Raw genomic sequence first — 12,363 nt, 5'->3', positions numbered from 1 at the left:
TCGGTACAAAAAATAGTTCTTTCCCCGTCACCTTCAGTTAATGATGATTGGGGAAGTAATACTGCAGGGTAAGCAGCAATATGGTGAGGTGGTCGGCACCTTGCAGCTGGCGGCTTCTCGATATTTTCCAGTTTAGTCAAATCAACAATCTTCACCGTTTAGGCCTATCACCTCTACCAGAATGCCGTGGCATCTCTTTTGGAGGGTTAGGTTTCATTCCACACCTCGGTCAATGTCTGGCTATTGAGTTTAGTTTGATCTGAACCGGACGCCGGCTCCTCACCTCACACAAGTTGTTGGCCGCCCGGTAAATAACAAGCATTTTTCGCGCCCAGTGGGGCCCACACGGTACTTACAAACTTCAACCCTCCTTCTCCTCCTTCACCTTGTTGATCTTTTAGGGTTACGGATTCCATCAACCGGTCGGAAGCTTTACCAGGTATGTATGTATATATATTTTTGTAGACTGGGAAAGGAGGTGTTAGGTACACATGAAATAGTGACCCAGGATAAAAGGAGCCCCCGACCGATCCTTGTGAAACGTTCCTAAGCGATATTGGGGCTTTTTCCTGAGAGAGCTTCACAAGGATAATGCCGGGCGAGCCGCCGGGTGGGTGTGAAGAGGTCTCTCTTTTTTTCTCTTCAGGTAAAAGAAACGGGCCACGATATCTCATACTTTGGGAGATTTATTCGGCTTCTCCAAGTGTCTCAGTCATCTAGAACAAGGACCTTCTGGATCTTTGACCCCCAGTTTTTGCACAGACCAAAATTCAAGAAGTGATTCTGTTACATGGGACGATGTTAATCCAACACTGCATAAAGTTAGTGGAGAAGGTTTAAAGAGACACGACTGAAATCTTCACTTACACAGCTAGGCAGACAAAACGCAGCAGCAGCAGCAGATAGGTAATTTTGCCGATAAATAGGATATTTCTTTTGATGGAATTGATTCGAGATTTGGATAGACCTTTGACTGAACCTATGGGCCGTAGAATTTAGTCAAACTGACTGTTAGTTGTGGCGTAGGTACAGGCAACTTGGCGTGTCCCACCACATCGTGGAAGAGGTTGTCGATCGGTTATAAACGCCATCTGCAAAGTCTGGAGGCCCTTTAACCTTGCAAGTCTGTAACCTGGGAACGAGTGAGGTGAGGTAGTTACCGTGATGTGTTTCCATTCCTTCTCTTTGTTACAGAGGGGAAGGGGGGGGGGGGGGGTGTTGTCAGCATGATTATTATTGGGATATCATTATTAATTAGCTATTATTGATATTGCCTGACTGAGGATGGTAGACCACTTTCCAGCGAATTGGAGTACTAAACAGAAGGTAAAGTACTCTCGAGCATTATTATTGAATGAGCAATGAGACCTTCCACTCCCCAGTTTCCCCCAACCCCCAACCCCCCAAACCCCAATTTTCGGGCCGGACCTTTTTGTCCTCGCCGTCTGGGAAGCTGGCTTAGTGCGTGTGTGTTTGCAGAAGAAGCAATTAACCCGGGGGGGGGGGACGCTGGACTCGAGGGAGGATGAGGGGTTGGAAGTGGAAGTGGAAGGGAAGGGAAGGGGAGGTGCAGTGGATGTGCGAAATTGGAATAGGCATGTTGCTCCAGTTGGTTAGTACACTGTCGAGTGAGGGTTTTACACCATCCACGTTACTTTATTCAGCATTTGACCCACCACCATTTACCACCACTACGACCACTGTAGAGTAGCGCGGTACTCTACCACCGACGCCGCGTCCGTCCTTCAACCCTAGCCATCCACCCCCCCCCCAACACTACCCACACACCCTGGTTGCTGGCTGGCCCTGTTCCAGTTCTTTTCCCAGACAAGTGAGAGAGAGACCCACTCACACGGATAGCCTTTCCCAGGCATGCCAGGTTAGACAAGGGTGTCAAGGCAGGCAGGCGACCTGCTCCCAACCTGTCCCAAGAACCAGATTTATGTATAGACCCGACTCCCGCACCCACCCTCTCCCCTTCCTAACCTTAATGCTACCGATATGCGCTGACAGTTGATATTTGTCGTTGGACCCAAGGCAAGGTCTCTGTCATTCCAGCGCGCTGGGTCTATCTTCCCTTTGTTTCGTCACACTCGTTGACGGAACATGTCCTTGAGCAATGCTGCCGTCTCGCTGGACTGTTCCGACAACATTTCCATCGCAACTACTTCAACTACTACGTCGACACCCATCGAGAAAGAGGAGGCTCCTATTGTGGCACCTCCAAAGTCACCATCACTATCACCATCACTACTACTACCACCATCACCACCATCACCACCATCACCACAACCACCACAACCACCACAACCAGAAGAAAAACAACAACCTATTCTCGACTCAGCAAAACCCCTTTCTTCTCCAGAACACCCTGATAAGCAAACAGAACAAGGGCAAGAACAAGAGGATAACGGGGGACAGAAAGGAAAACAGGCGGAACAAGCGGAGCATCATGAAACTAATTCAACTAAATACTCAGGCGCTACTGAGTCTCCCCTTGAGGCATTCAAACCTAAAGAACAAGTCATAAGCTTCGACTTCGAGGATACCCCACTTATTGCGGACGACGAGGTGGATGATGAAGAGAGCGAGTATGATCTATCGAAAACTTTGGAGGAGGAAATGGCACAAATGTCTAAAATTCGTGGACGGGACCGAGAAACAATGCCGGGCGCTAAACGCGTTTTGAAGAGAGTACGTGTACGGAAAGACACGTCATCATCTAAGCGGCGAACGAAGAAGCACAACCTCCGTGCAACGATGAATTCGGCCGTCATTGCGGAGAAGTTGGCGGCGGAAAGGGGTGAAAGGAGTGGAGGAAAGGAGCCATTAAGGAGTGGAGGAAAGGAGCCATCAAGGAGGGAGAAGAAGAAGGAACGTTTGGCGGCTGTGGTGGAGTGGAAGCCGATTGTTGAACCGGTCTCGAAGCCGCGAGCACGGCCTAGTGGGCTGAGGTTCAGCATGAATTGTTATTCCGACCCGGAGGATGATGATGATGATGAAGGGCAAGGGTCAGAGCAAACTGGCCACAAGAGGAAGAGGGAGGATCAGGATTTGGGCGACGAGGACGACGAGGACGAGTCTCTGGGTGGGTCTGCAGACATATCTGAAGTCCCAGAAAAACGACAACACCAAAGTCACCCTGAATCTAGTACTGAGACGGGTACTTTGCCGAATCCACCATGTGTCGCTACTACTTGAGTATGCATTTTCAACCATATTTGAAGCGGTTTTTGATTTTTGGTTGTTGACTAACATAACCTTTGTCTTTGTCAGATTTTTATTTCATTTTTTCCTTTACAGTACATTAACTTTCTTGCTTTTGGGCGTTCTACGTATCATTCATATTTTCTTGAGACTTTCTTTCTTCTGGACCATACACATCAGCCATGATGCTCGAGTATACTTACCCACCCCTTTCTGGCCCCAACCGAAACCGAAACCGGACCCGGAGTCGATATTCCCAAGGGCTACAGGTATCACCATCACTTACTCTTTACCCACCCCCCTTTTACACATCTGTATCTTTCATTATTACATTCATTTCGCGCGGAGAATGCGGCAGGAACCGGGGCAAATGGTCCATATTCGAACCCTTTTTTTATCACCTGTTGATAAAAGGAAAGACATTAATCTATATATGCGGTCTATCGTTTCAACAACTCAACTTTCTTACAGGAATATATATATATATCTACCGCGTTTTTACTGTTTATTTTCTTCTTCTTTCCTTCTTCCATGTTAGGATACTTTGCGCTGCATTTTTGGTGGCCTTTTTTCGCCCCACCCTTTTCCTGGGAATTTCTGAGCGTTTTTTTCTTTCCCTCTTTTTTTTTTTTTTTTTTTTTTTTTTACATATTTGGGACGGGGAGTTTTTGTTTGGTTTTTCTGGGAGGTCTTTTTCACATATAAAAGGGGAGTACGAAGGAGTTTATTTTTGTTCGGTTTTTTCTTTTTTGGTTACATGTTAGCACGTTGCGAACAGCACATTTGAGCCATAGTTGATATGATCAAAAAGCAAAGAGGAAGAAGAGATAATTCCTATTAATTCCAGCGAGGGGGTCAAATTCAACATCCCTAACTCAACGGGTGGGGGGGATAATCAATTGATCTGCGCCTCAAAATCCCCATTGTGACTCTGCTGAGAAAATATGCCAAACCCTAGCTATGGTGCGCGGTGAGAAGGGATGCTGCAAAGGATCACTTCGACTCCTCGACGTAATTGAACAAAGGATTGAAAGGGGGGAAACCCCATGCTATTACTAATATCGATCACGGAGTTAGTAGATCCCGGCATGTTGTCCCTCTTCCCCCAGATCTATCTATGGCTTGCTTAACTTGCGTTTGGCCCTGGACACACCTCGCCCCACTTCAGCGTACTAGGTTGTATACACTTGTTTACGGTGTACCGTTGTACCGTTGTAGTCTCTGTTACAGGCAACGTTAGGTTGTACCAAACTCGTAGCCCCTGACAATATCTGCGAATACTCATGGTGATACGGGATTCACCGATCGCAGCCGCCGTAATTCAGAGAAATACTTGATATTCCGCACGCTTGACAGAGCGACAACGTATGAAACATGGACAAAGAGTGTATAGAATAGATCAGTAGAGGTTTTTCTGTAGCTAAGGACCCGATACTAAGGGAGAGTGGTAAGCGCAGTAATTCGGATAGGAATCGTGGCCAAATAAATATATGACCCAGTTACCAGAGCGCTGGAGGGGGCGTGGCCGTCCAGTATACGGCACGACATATGATAGTCCACCGAGATGACTACTTTTAGTTAGTTTGAATACTGACAGCATTTTGACTGCCTCTTTGCCGAAATTTGAACTCATTGAACTATCTCCCCACGTACGATGGGGCGTATTCAAATACAGTTAACTAGTATCTAGTTAAGTTAGCTAGGCCAAGCCCGCAAAATTACGGCCGTGCCCAAAGGAAAATCTGACAAGCTATGTAGCGAGCGTTTTTTGCCGAGCACAGATCTAGAGGGGGGAGGTAATTGATACGAGAAAAAGAGGCGGTGGTTCGGTGCGTAGAGTCTTGGGAATGTTTGTGCGTTATATAAAAGTAGTCGAAGGCTTCTCGTTTTTTCAAAACCGACCCAATGGAAGAGGCGAGCTAGTGATGTAACTAGGGTAAAAGTATTGCGAAAACTGATTCAGTGACCTCTCAGTTAATAAGCTGATATTCTCTGATTACAGCGGTACTATAGAACCCGCTCTCCTGCCCCCCCCCCCCCCATGCAAAAAGAGATGGATGTAAGATAAGCATTCCGCTGTCTCATATCAATAGTGAGGTTCTGGGGTTCAATTCTGTTTGAAATCTTGTGCCTTTTTGGAATTTGCATCCAATGTCGATTCAAAAACCATTGCGTCGATAATGCCTATGCCTGCGTAGAATATATGCAGATGTATTTAACTAGGGTATTTGGGTTCTAGGAAAAGAGTTATTCTTCCCGTCTAAAACACTGAAGATCTGGGTGACCGTTAACCCGTTTTCCTTTGTTTTACATTAATCTGGATAAAAAACAGGCTTTAACTCGGGGGCGGTACCTCAAACAAGTAACGGCATGTGAGTCATTCCTGGGCCTACACGTGAAGGGAAATTGCAGGTTTGCACACGAAATATCTTCGTAGCGGAGCGACCAGTCGAGGAGTCCATGTGATCTAGCCCGGTATTAGTACAAATCTGCAAATATTTGCCTGTGCCGTCATGATATCCAAGTGACGAGAGATATGTCATACTGCTTTTGGTGTGGTTTGATGTCAATTAGTCGATTTCTTGTACCTCTAATAGTCGATCTCGGTGGTTGGGTAGTCACAAGACCTGGAGGCAGACGAAAGTATTATGAAGTGATTCACGAGATATCACTCGATTGTAATTTCCGGGTCACACGGCCACACACCCCGTTTTCCGATTTTCTGCGCCCAGAACAGTTAATATACCACCCCTATAGCCTAAACATAAAGTACCTCTTCTCTCTTTATGTACTAGTTCAAAACATTGGCGAAAGAATTCGAGATATGAAAAAAAGTCTCGGAAGCCATTGGGATGTGAATTAGGGCCCGTTCAGCAACAGTCCAAGACTGCGTTTACAGGGATGAAACCTTTGTTTCAACGACCTGTTTGTTAGGCATTGACCTTTGAAAACTCCGTTTCGTCTTGTTTCTAAATGGGCTTTTAGATAAATTAGGAAAGAATTAGCGGTCGGCTGAATGGCTCCAATAATTTGAGATAGATGCATACATACGTCTTTTATTGAATACCGATGACGATAAGAAGGTGATAAAACGAGCCGAGAAATTAAGTTGAGATGACGTTTCTGGAACAGCGGCAACAACGACGTTCAGTTAGACATTAATGCATTACGTATATATAATACGGTACGGTATATACGTAAGCGTTGATATACATGTACTTCAGGGATAAGTGAGAAGACACCACGATGCCAAGATTGCGTGAAGGGTGTCTTCTCACTTACCCCTACCCCCGAAGTACATGTAGTTTCCTAAACCTACTTTTCTCACCAGCTTTGACGTCTAAAACTTATCTGCCAAATTCTACTCAGACTAAAGAGAACTACACGAAACTTAATTAATCAGGAACACTTTTTCTTATATATATTCATATCAGCTAGTGAAAATTCCAACAAGCAGCACTACCTACGTTAAGAAATGATCAATTGAGTGTTGATCCACACTCCAGGGGAAAAAGTACAGGTTAAGGTTTGTTCACATTCCGAAAGAAGGGTTTAACGATATGAATCTTGTTAACCAAATTTATAAAATTGACCAATGCCAGGGCCCGTAGGGTCATTGTCATTCTGCGACGCCGCTGCTATGCAGCTCAATATCCAAGGCGGTAACTAGCCTCTTCGGTCGGTGCCCTTTAGAAAAGGGAAGCGGAATTATTGCACCCGGTTTATTACTACTCTACGATTCCGACTTCTACTGGTCCAACCACATTACCGACTGCAGGGAACCCAACACACTGGCCTGTCCGTAATCCCTGTGCAAATCCTGTCTCGATCAATTTTCCCACTACCATGTGAGAAATGATCGGTAAATACCAAACAACCATGCAAAAAGATTTGATCGATGGTATGTAGTTCGTTGGCCAAGCGGGGTATGTAGGCGAACACGCGAACACGCGAACAACGCACTGTGACGCACGCACGCAAGCAGGGAGGGAAACAGCAGGGACAACAAAACAATTCATATGGTAGCGGATTGAAATTAGAGTAGAGTTAAACACTGGTATCGTAGCTATACACTTCCAGTGCGGGGTACCTGAGGAACAACAAGCAACGACCCCTTATCTACCTTATCAACCTAGCTACATAACTCGTCCTCAACTCCAAGTCTTTCACCAATAACTCAATTCATGATGTGTTCTGCCCTCCAGAGCTTCCTGCAAAAGTACACTTCCGGGAAGATCCTCGTAGGACTGACAGCATGGGATTACCCATCTGGACTACTTGCGGAGAGATCAGGCGGGATTGATATCGTCCTTGTGGCGGACTCTCTAGGAAAGGTTATACTAGGGCTCCAGGGGTCGATATCATTGACTTTAGATGTAGGTGTCCCTGAGAAAGGCCGCAGGCAGAGGAGGGAATTAACAACGATGCGGTAGGAAATGATACATCATACGAAAGCTGTAGCAAGAGCCGTTAAAACACCCTTACTTATTGCGGATTTACCGATGGGATGCTATGAAGTCACGCCAGAACAAGGTACGATTTATTTCCTAGTGGAATACCTGAGGACTAAACTGGCAGGCTGACAAGAACAAACGTATGCACAGCGCTACAATCCGCAATCCGCATGATCAAAGAATGCCCCGGCGTCACAGGTGTAAAGATCGAAGGAACACAAGACCTGTGCCCGGCGGTCCGGAAGATTACCTCCGCAGGGATCCCGGTATTTGTGCAAGTGGGTTTGACGCCGCAGCGGAGCATACAAGTCGAAAGCAATCAAACGGGAGTTGGTAGGACCGCTGCGAGCGTTAGTTATATACACTCATGGGTTCATGGTACTAGAAAGACAGAATTGGAATTGAACTGATAAGATCCAGGCGGGCGAGATAATAGACGCAGCCATCGCACTAGAGAAGGCTGGTGCCGTTGGCCTCTTCCTTACAGCGCTCTCGGAGCAGGCGGCAAAATACGTTTCGGAGCACGTTAACATCCCAACCATCGGCATTGGGTACCCCTTCCCCGTCTCCACCATCCCCTATACCGTCAACTGACTGAAACAGCTCCGGAAGTGCCTGTAGTGGTCAAATTGTCTTACAGTCCGAAATGCTGGGATATCAGGATCCATGGGTGCCCCAATGGCACAGCCAGTACGAGTCAATTGGCGCAAAGTCCCTCACGGCGATTAGAAACTATGTTAGAGAGGTCGGGGATTGCGTATTTCCTGGGGAAGAACTGGTACAACTTTCGTTTCTGCCTCCGGATAGACAATATTGAATTTTTTCTGTGTGAGTAAGACGGGAGCTAGAGCTATGATGGGCTGACGCCATTATGGGATAGACTATTCCGATGCAAGATGGGCAGGATTTGATGTAGTACCAGCAGTCCTAGGCGGGGGGGGAACAGTGGGATACAGGATAGAAATTTGGGTTTTTTTTTTCAGTTTCTTTTTTTGTCTCTTGCATCGGGGGGCTTTTTTTCTTGTTTATTGGCATTTAAAGGAAAGGTAACCATATTATACTTATAAAGCTAGAAAGAAACCCCGAAAGAGTGACCATACATGTTATGACCATGATTACAACAATTAAAGCACTTCTTCCAGATGATGGTTCCAAATATTTGGCTTTGACCTTACTTTTAAATATTTACTGACAATAATATGCTTTTTGCACTATATTTCTAATTTACATTCAATCTTGAAATTGACCCAATGAAAGAGGGTGTGTACTGAATATTTAGAATAATGGTAGTACTGGCGATCTTATGGCGCAGTGGGTAATTTTTTTAATGTGCTAAAAGTCATACCTTAAGATTCCAGGGGACGATCAATGACGCACACCTAGTGCATATGCACTGTGAGGGGCACTAGAGTATTCACGAAACTTTGAAGGCACGTGTCATAAAACACTAAATATATACCGACACTCTCCTCCCTGATCCTACACATCGTCTTGTCAGTTCAAGCTTATCCAAGTGTCACTCTATACCACCTGCATCGAAATAACTGCCATAATTTTGTATCTTTCTCTAGCCCCCCGCCTTGTGGGTATAAGAGCTGTGCCACGCCCACTTTAGATAAGTTTATCTTGATTTTCATCTTATATTGTTTCGATTTCTTCTTAACTTTAGTTTATTTTTTTTATTCAGAAAAGAAAGAAAAACTCTATAAGTCGAAAGTGGAATCGATTTTCGGGAATGCCAGCCATCAAAACCGATATATCTCTATGGCATACTTGCCTACAATGAACTTACTATAAACTCGACTTGAAACATGTGGCGCTTCCACAAGACCAATATTTTTTTACAATTTTAGGTTATTACTCCAGTCTACTGGAATAAATTTTAATTTCAATGCATATGGTGCATGACACGTAAATCGTTCAAATATCATACCCATCCCATACGTGTACGGATATGTACATGTAGGTATCTCTTTATCGTGGTCTTACTTATTAACACCCTTTTCCGTATTCTCTCTACTCCGAAATTAGCCCAGGTCTCGGAAATTGTCTAAAACAAATGTATAGGAGTTTACATACTATGGCCATAGCTCGCAGCCTAGGCCAGGTGTACTGAGAATATAGGTGTGAAGTGAATCGGTCGAGCAGTGCCTGAATGCTGTAGTAAGGTCTATGACGCCGTGTATGCACTTACAGATTATAACTGATAACTGTGATAGAATCGAATACCTTAAGTCTAGTAGTTTATAGGCTTGCATACGAAAGGCAAGCTCCGAAATATGCCCCGAAATATGCTCCAAAAAGCTATCGAGTGATGTATTGTGACGCTGCATACTACACCCCTCAAAGTTGTCTCATATGACCCCTGGCGACTCTCAGACGCCAGCAGAGAGCTTGAAGACACGAATACATACATGAGCTGCACTGCGCTTGAGATGGCAAATGATCAGTCGTTCGTTTGCGCATACACAAATCGCGGGGATGGCCCCTGTTAGACAATAGGAGTGGGCACTCACGGGGTTTTCTGGGTGTCCTATAGGCCATAGGAACCGAGATTTGTGATAAGCCCGTGCGAGGTCCCAAATACTATCAGACCAGCGGGGAACTCTGCTGTGAAAATTTTCAGTAATCACAAAACTTGTCTCAGCCTCTAGCCCAGAACCGATATCATGGTTTTCTTACAACGCTTAAGCATCGACAAGCTTTACTTTTCATTCGCACGCCTATGAGCTAATTTTTCAATCCCATGACCCGATAGCCACCAAGGTGCGGGAGCTACATTTTATTCTTCTCAAAAGCCATCATCCTCTTTTCAATCCACTGCTCCCTGACCTCCTCTGTCCAATCCTCCAGGTCGCCCGGGAAACCTTCATCATCTTTGCGACCACTCTCAAGCCATTTAACAAACTTACGATCAATTCCATGCCAGATATCCTCTAACCCAGTCTCAGGATTGAGGCCACCCTTAAAAGTTACATGATGCGCAAATTGAATTTTTCCCCTTCTTGGGGTCGGGAAATAGAACGCAAGAACCAGGGGGAGCCATTCACGAGATTCTTCCCACATATTCTGGAACGGGATCGCAGGAGAATCGGACGAGTCGTGAGTGGTTGAGGGCGGTGCAAACCACACTGGGCGCATCTCTTCGGTCCTACATTTTTCACTTTTGTCAGAGCCTTTGATCGAATTAAATTGCAGAGATGCATGGAGATTCTCACTCCATTGGCTCGCCAGCCCATTCAGTTGCAGTGAAAACATGTATCTCTAGGATCGGAGCTTTAGAATCTGCGGTAGATTCCAGGAACAGGATGCCATGATAGGGTAGATTCTTGGCCTTGATACAGGCCTCTTCCTAATTATCCACAAAAGGATCCAGTTAAATACAGCTCCCCGCTTGTTAGAGAGTTTCAAACCTCAAGCTCGCGGATTGCCCCTTCGGCGATAGTTTCGCCAGGTTCTACCTTCCCACCGAAACCGTTATCTAGAAAAATTACATCAACAGATGTCAGAGGAGATAAAAACAAATAAAAAAGAGAATGTACGACAAGTAGTGCGATTGGAAACACTTCTAGATCGAAAAAAAAGGGGGGGGGGGGGGCTGGAAAGCGCAAACCTACATTTCCCTTCTCCAAAACCACGCTTCTTGTATCCTAACAAGACGCGCTGGCTATCTACAGGAACGATGAGGGTGTAGAGTTTCCGTGTAGCAGTATATGATGCCATATTCCAGTAGTTGTTTGGATGATTGTGGGATGACAGGAATAGGAAATGGATTTTTACCTAGCTGGAAGCGGAATAAGGTTTTTCCTCCTTAAGGAAATACCTAACCCTGGACCCTGAAGAAATAAATGTCAAGAGCAACCAACTGCCACAACACACATGTGCATGCTGGCAGCTGGCCACAAGCACGAAAAGCAGAGGAGTATGTACCTATATCATCTGTAGGTACTAGGTATTTACATGCCTACTCTACCATAAGGTTGGCGCGTGTGGGAGCTTAAGGAAAAAGGGAGTCCGCACCCATCCCATCGCAGAACACATCTTGTCTTAGGCTTCTCTAGCTGGCGGACCGAGCACGCGCGGGGAATTCGCTCAATTTGTTTTTTTTCCTCTTTCAGATGGGCTCAACAATAATTTTCCTATCCTTTCTCAGGGCTAATAATTTTCTCGGGGGGGTATGTAGCAGCCAGCTTGATTGCTAGAAGAGAAGGGGGGGCAATAAACTGGTCACCATGATCAGACCGCTTTGACATAGTCCTCAAGCGCCCTCAAGTTGGTTTTTTATACTGTACCCCTGTTTCCAACAGGAAATTCCATTATCGACGTCACATCAGCAGGTACATAGACCGTTTGGAATTACTATGAATATTTTAACTCCCGCCGGTGGCGGCGATGCCTAGCTATGTATGTAGCTATACGGCAGTTGCAAAAAAGACAGAAAAAAAGTAAGGAAAGAAAGAAAGAAAATTTGGCAAACTTTACCTATCACAATCTGGAGGCTCAATTGGATGGATTTCTTTCTGACCATTAAGAGAGTTGGTTAGCTATGTTATTATCAAATCCGTTGAATACAGAGTTGGCTCTTATGATCTTCCCAACCCATATGGGAACCGAAGATCAGGCGCTCCCTTCCCGTCCGTAATCTTCTTGGTTTTTTTTCCTATTCAAATCACGAGCAGGCCAGCACACAGCAATAGACCTA

General features: G+C 45.4%; 4 protein-coding genes across 4 annotated transcripts; 2 read left to right on the top strand and 2 right to left on the bottom strand.

Moving 5' to 3' along the window:
* Positions 1-770: 770 nt before the first annotated feature.
* On the bottom strand, positions 771-1,176 carry LAJ45_05028 (uncharacterized protein; the record flags this gene model as incomplete). Its single annotated transcript, XM_046114602.1, has 4 exons — positions 771-812; positions 868-979; positions 1,052-1,100; positions 1,161-1,176. 4 exons carry the CDS (start codon positions 1,174-1,176, stop codon positions 771-773), a joined length of 219 nt encoding a protein of 72 aa, XP_045972151.1.
* A 930-nt stretch (positions 1,177-2,106) lies between these two features.
* LAJ45_05027 (uncharacterized protein) lies at positions 2,107-3,311 on the top strand (the record flags this gene model as incomplete). The annotated part of the gene is made up of 3 exons (XM_046114601.1): positions 2,107-3,088; positions 3,160-3,201; positions 3,277-3,311. The coding sequence occupies 3 exons, from the start codon at positions 2,107-2,109 to the stop codon at positions 3,309-3,311; spliced, it is 1,059 nt and encodes a 352-aa protein (XP_045972150.1).
* Positions 3,312-7,394: 4,083 nt separating this feature from the next.
* LAJ45_05026 (uncharacterized protein) lies at positions 7,395-8,577 on the top strand (the record flags this gene model as incomplete). The annotated part of the gene is made up of 6 exons (XM_046114600.1): positions 7,395-7,583; positions 7,641-7,740; positions 7,812-8,011; positions 8,082-8,212; positions 8,265-8,439; positions 8,542-8,577. The coding sequence occupies 6 exons, from the start codon at positions 7,395-7,397 to the stop codon at positions 8,575-8,577; spliced, it is 831 nt and encodes a 276-aa protein (XP_045972149.1).
* Positions 8,578-10,436: 1,859 nt separating this feature from the next.
* LAJ45_05025 (uncharacterized protein) lies at positions 10,437-11,384 on the bottom strand (the record flags this gene model as incomplete). The annotated part of the gene is made up of 4 exons (XM_046114599.1): positions 10,437-10,812; positions 10,880-11,013; positions 11,075-11,142; positions 11,279-11,384. The coding sequence occupies 4 exons, from the start codon at positions 11,382-11,384 to the stop codon at positions 10,437-10,439; spliced, it is 684 nt and encodes a 227-aa protein (XP_045972148.1).
* Between the last annotated feature and the right edge of the window lie 979 nt (positions 11,385-12,363).

The sequence above is a fragment of the Morchella importuna genome (assembly GCF_003444635.1).
Source record: "Morchella importuna strain M04M26 chromosome Unknown Morimp01GS013, whole genome shotgun sequence".
NCBI lineage: Eukaryota > Fungi > Ascomycota > Pezizomycetes > Pezizales > Morchellaceae > Morchella > Morchella importuna.
This window is presented reverse-complemented; position numbering and strand designations above follow the sequence as displayed.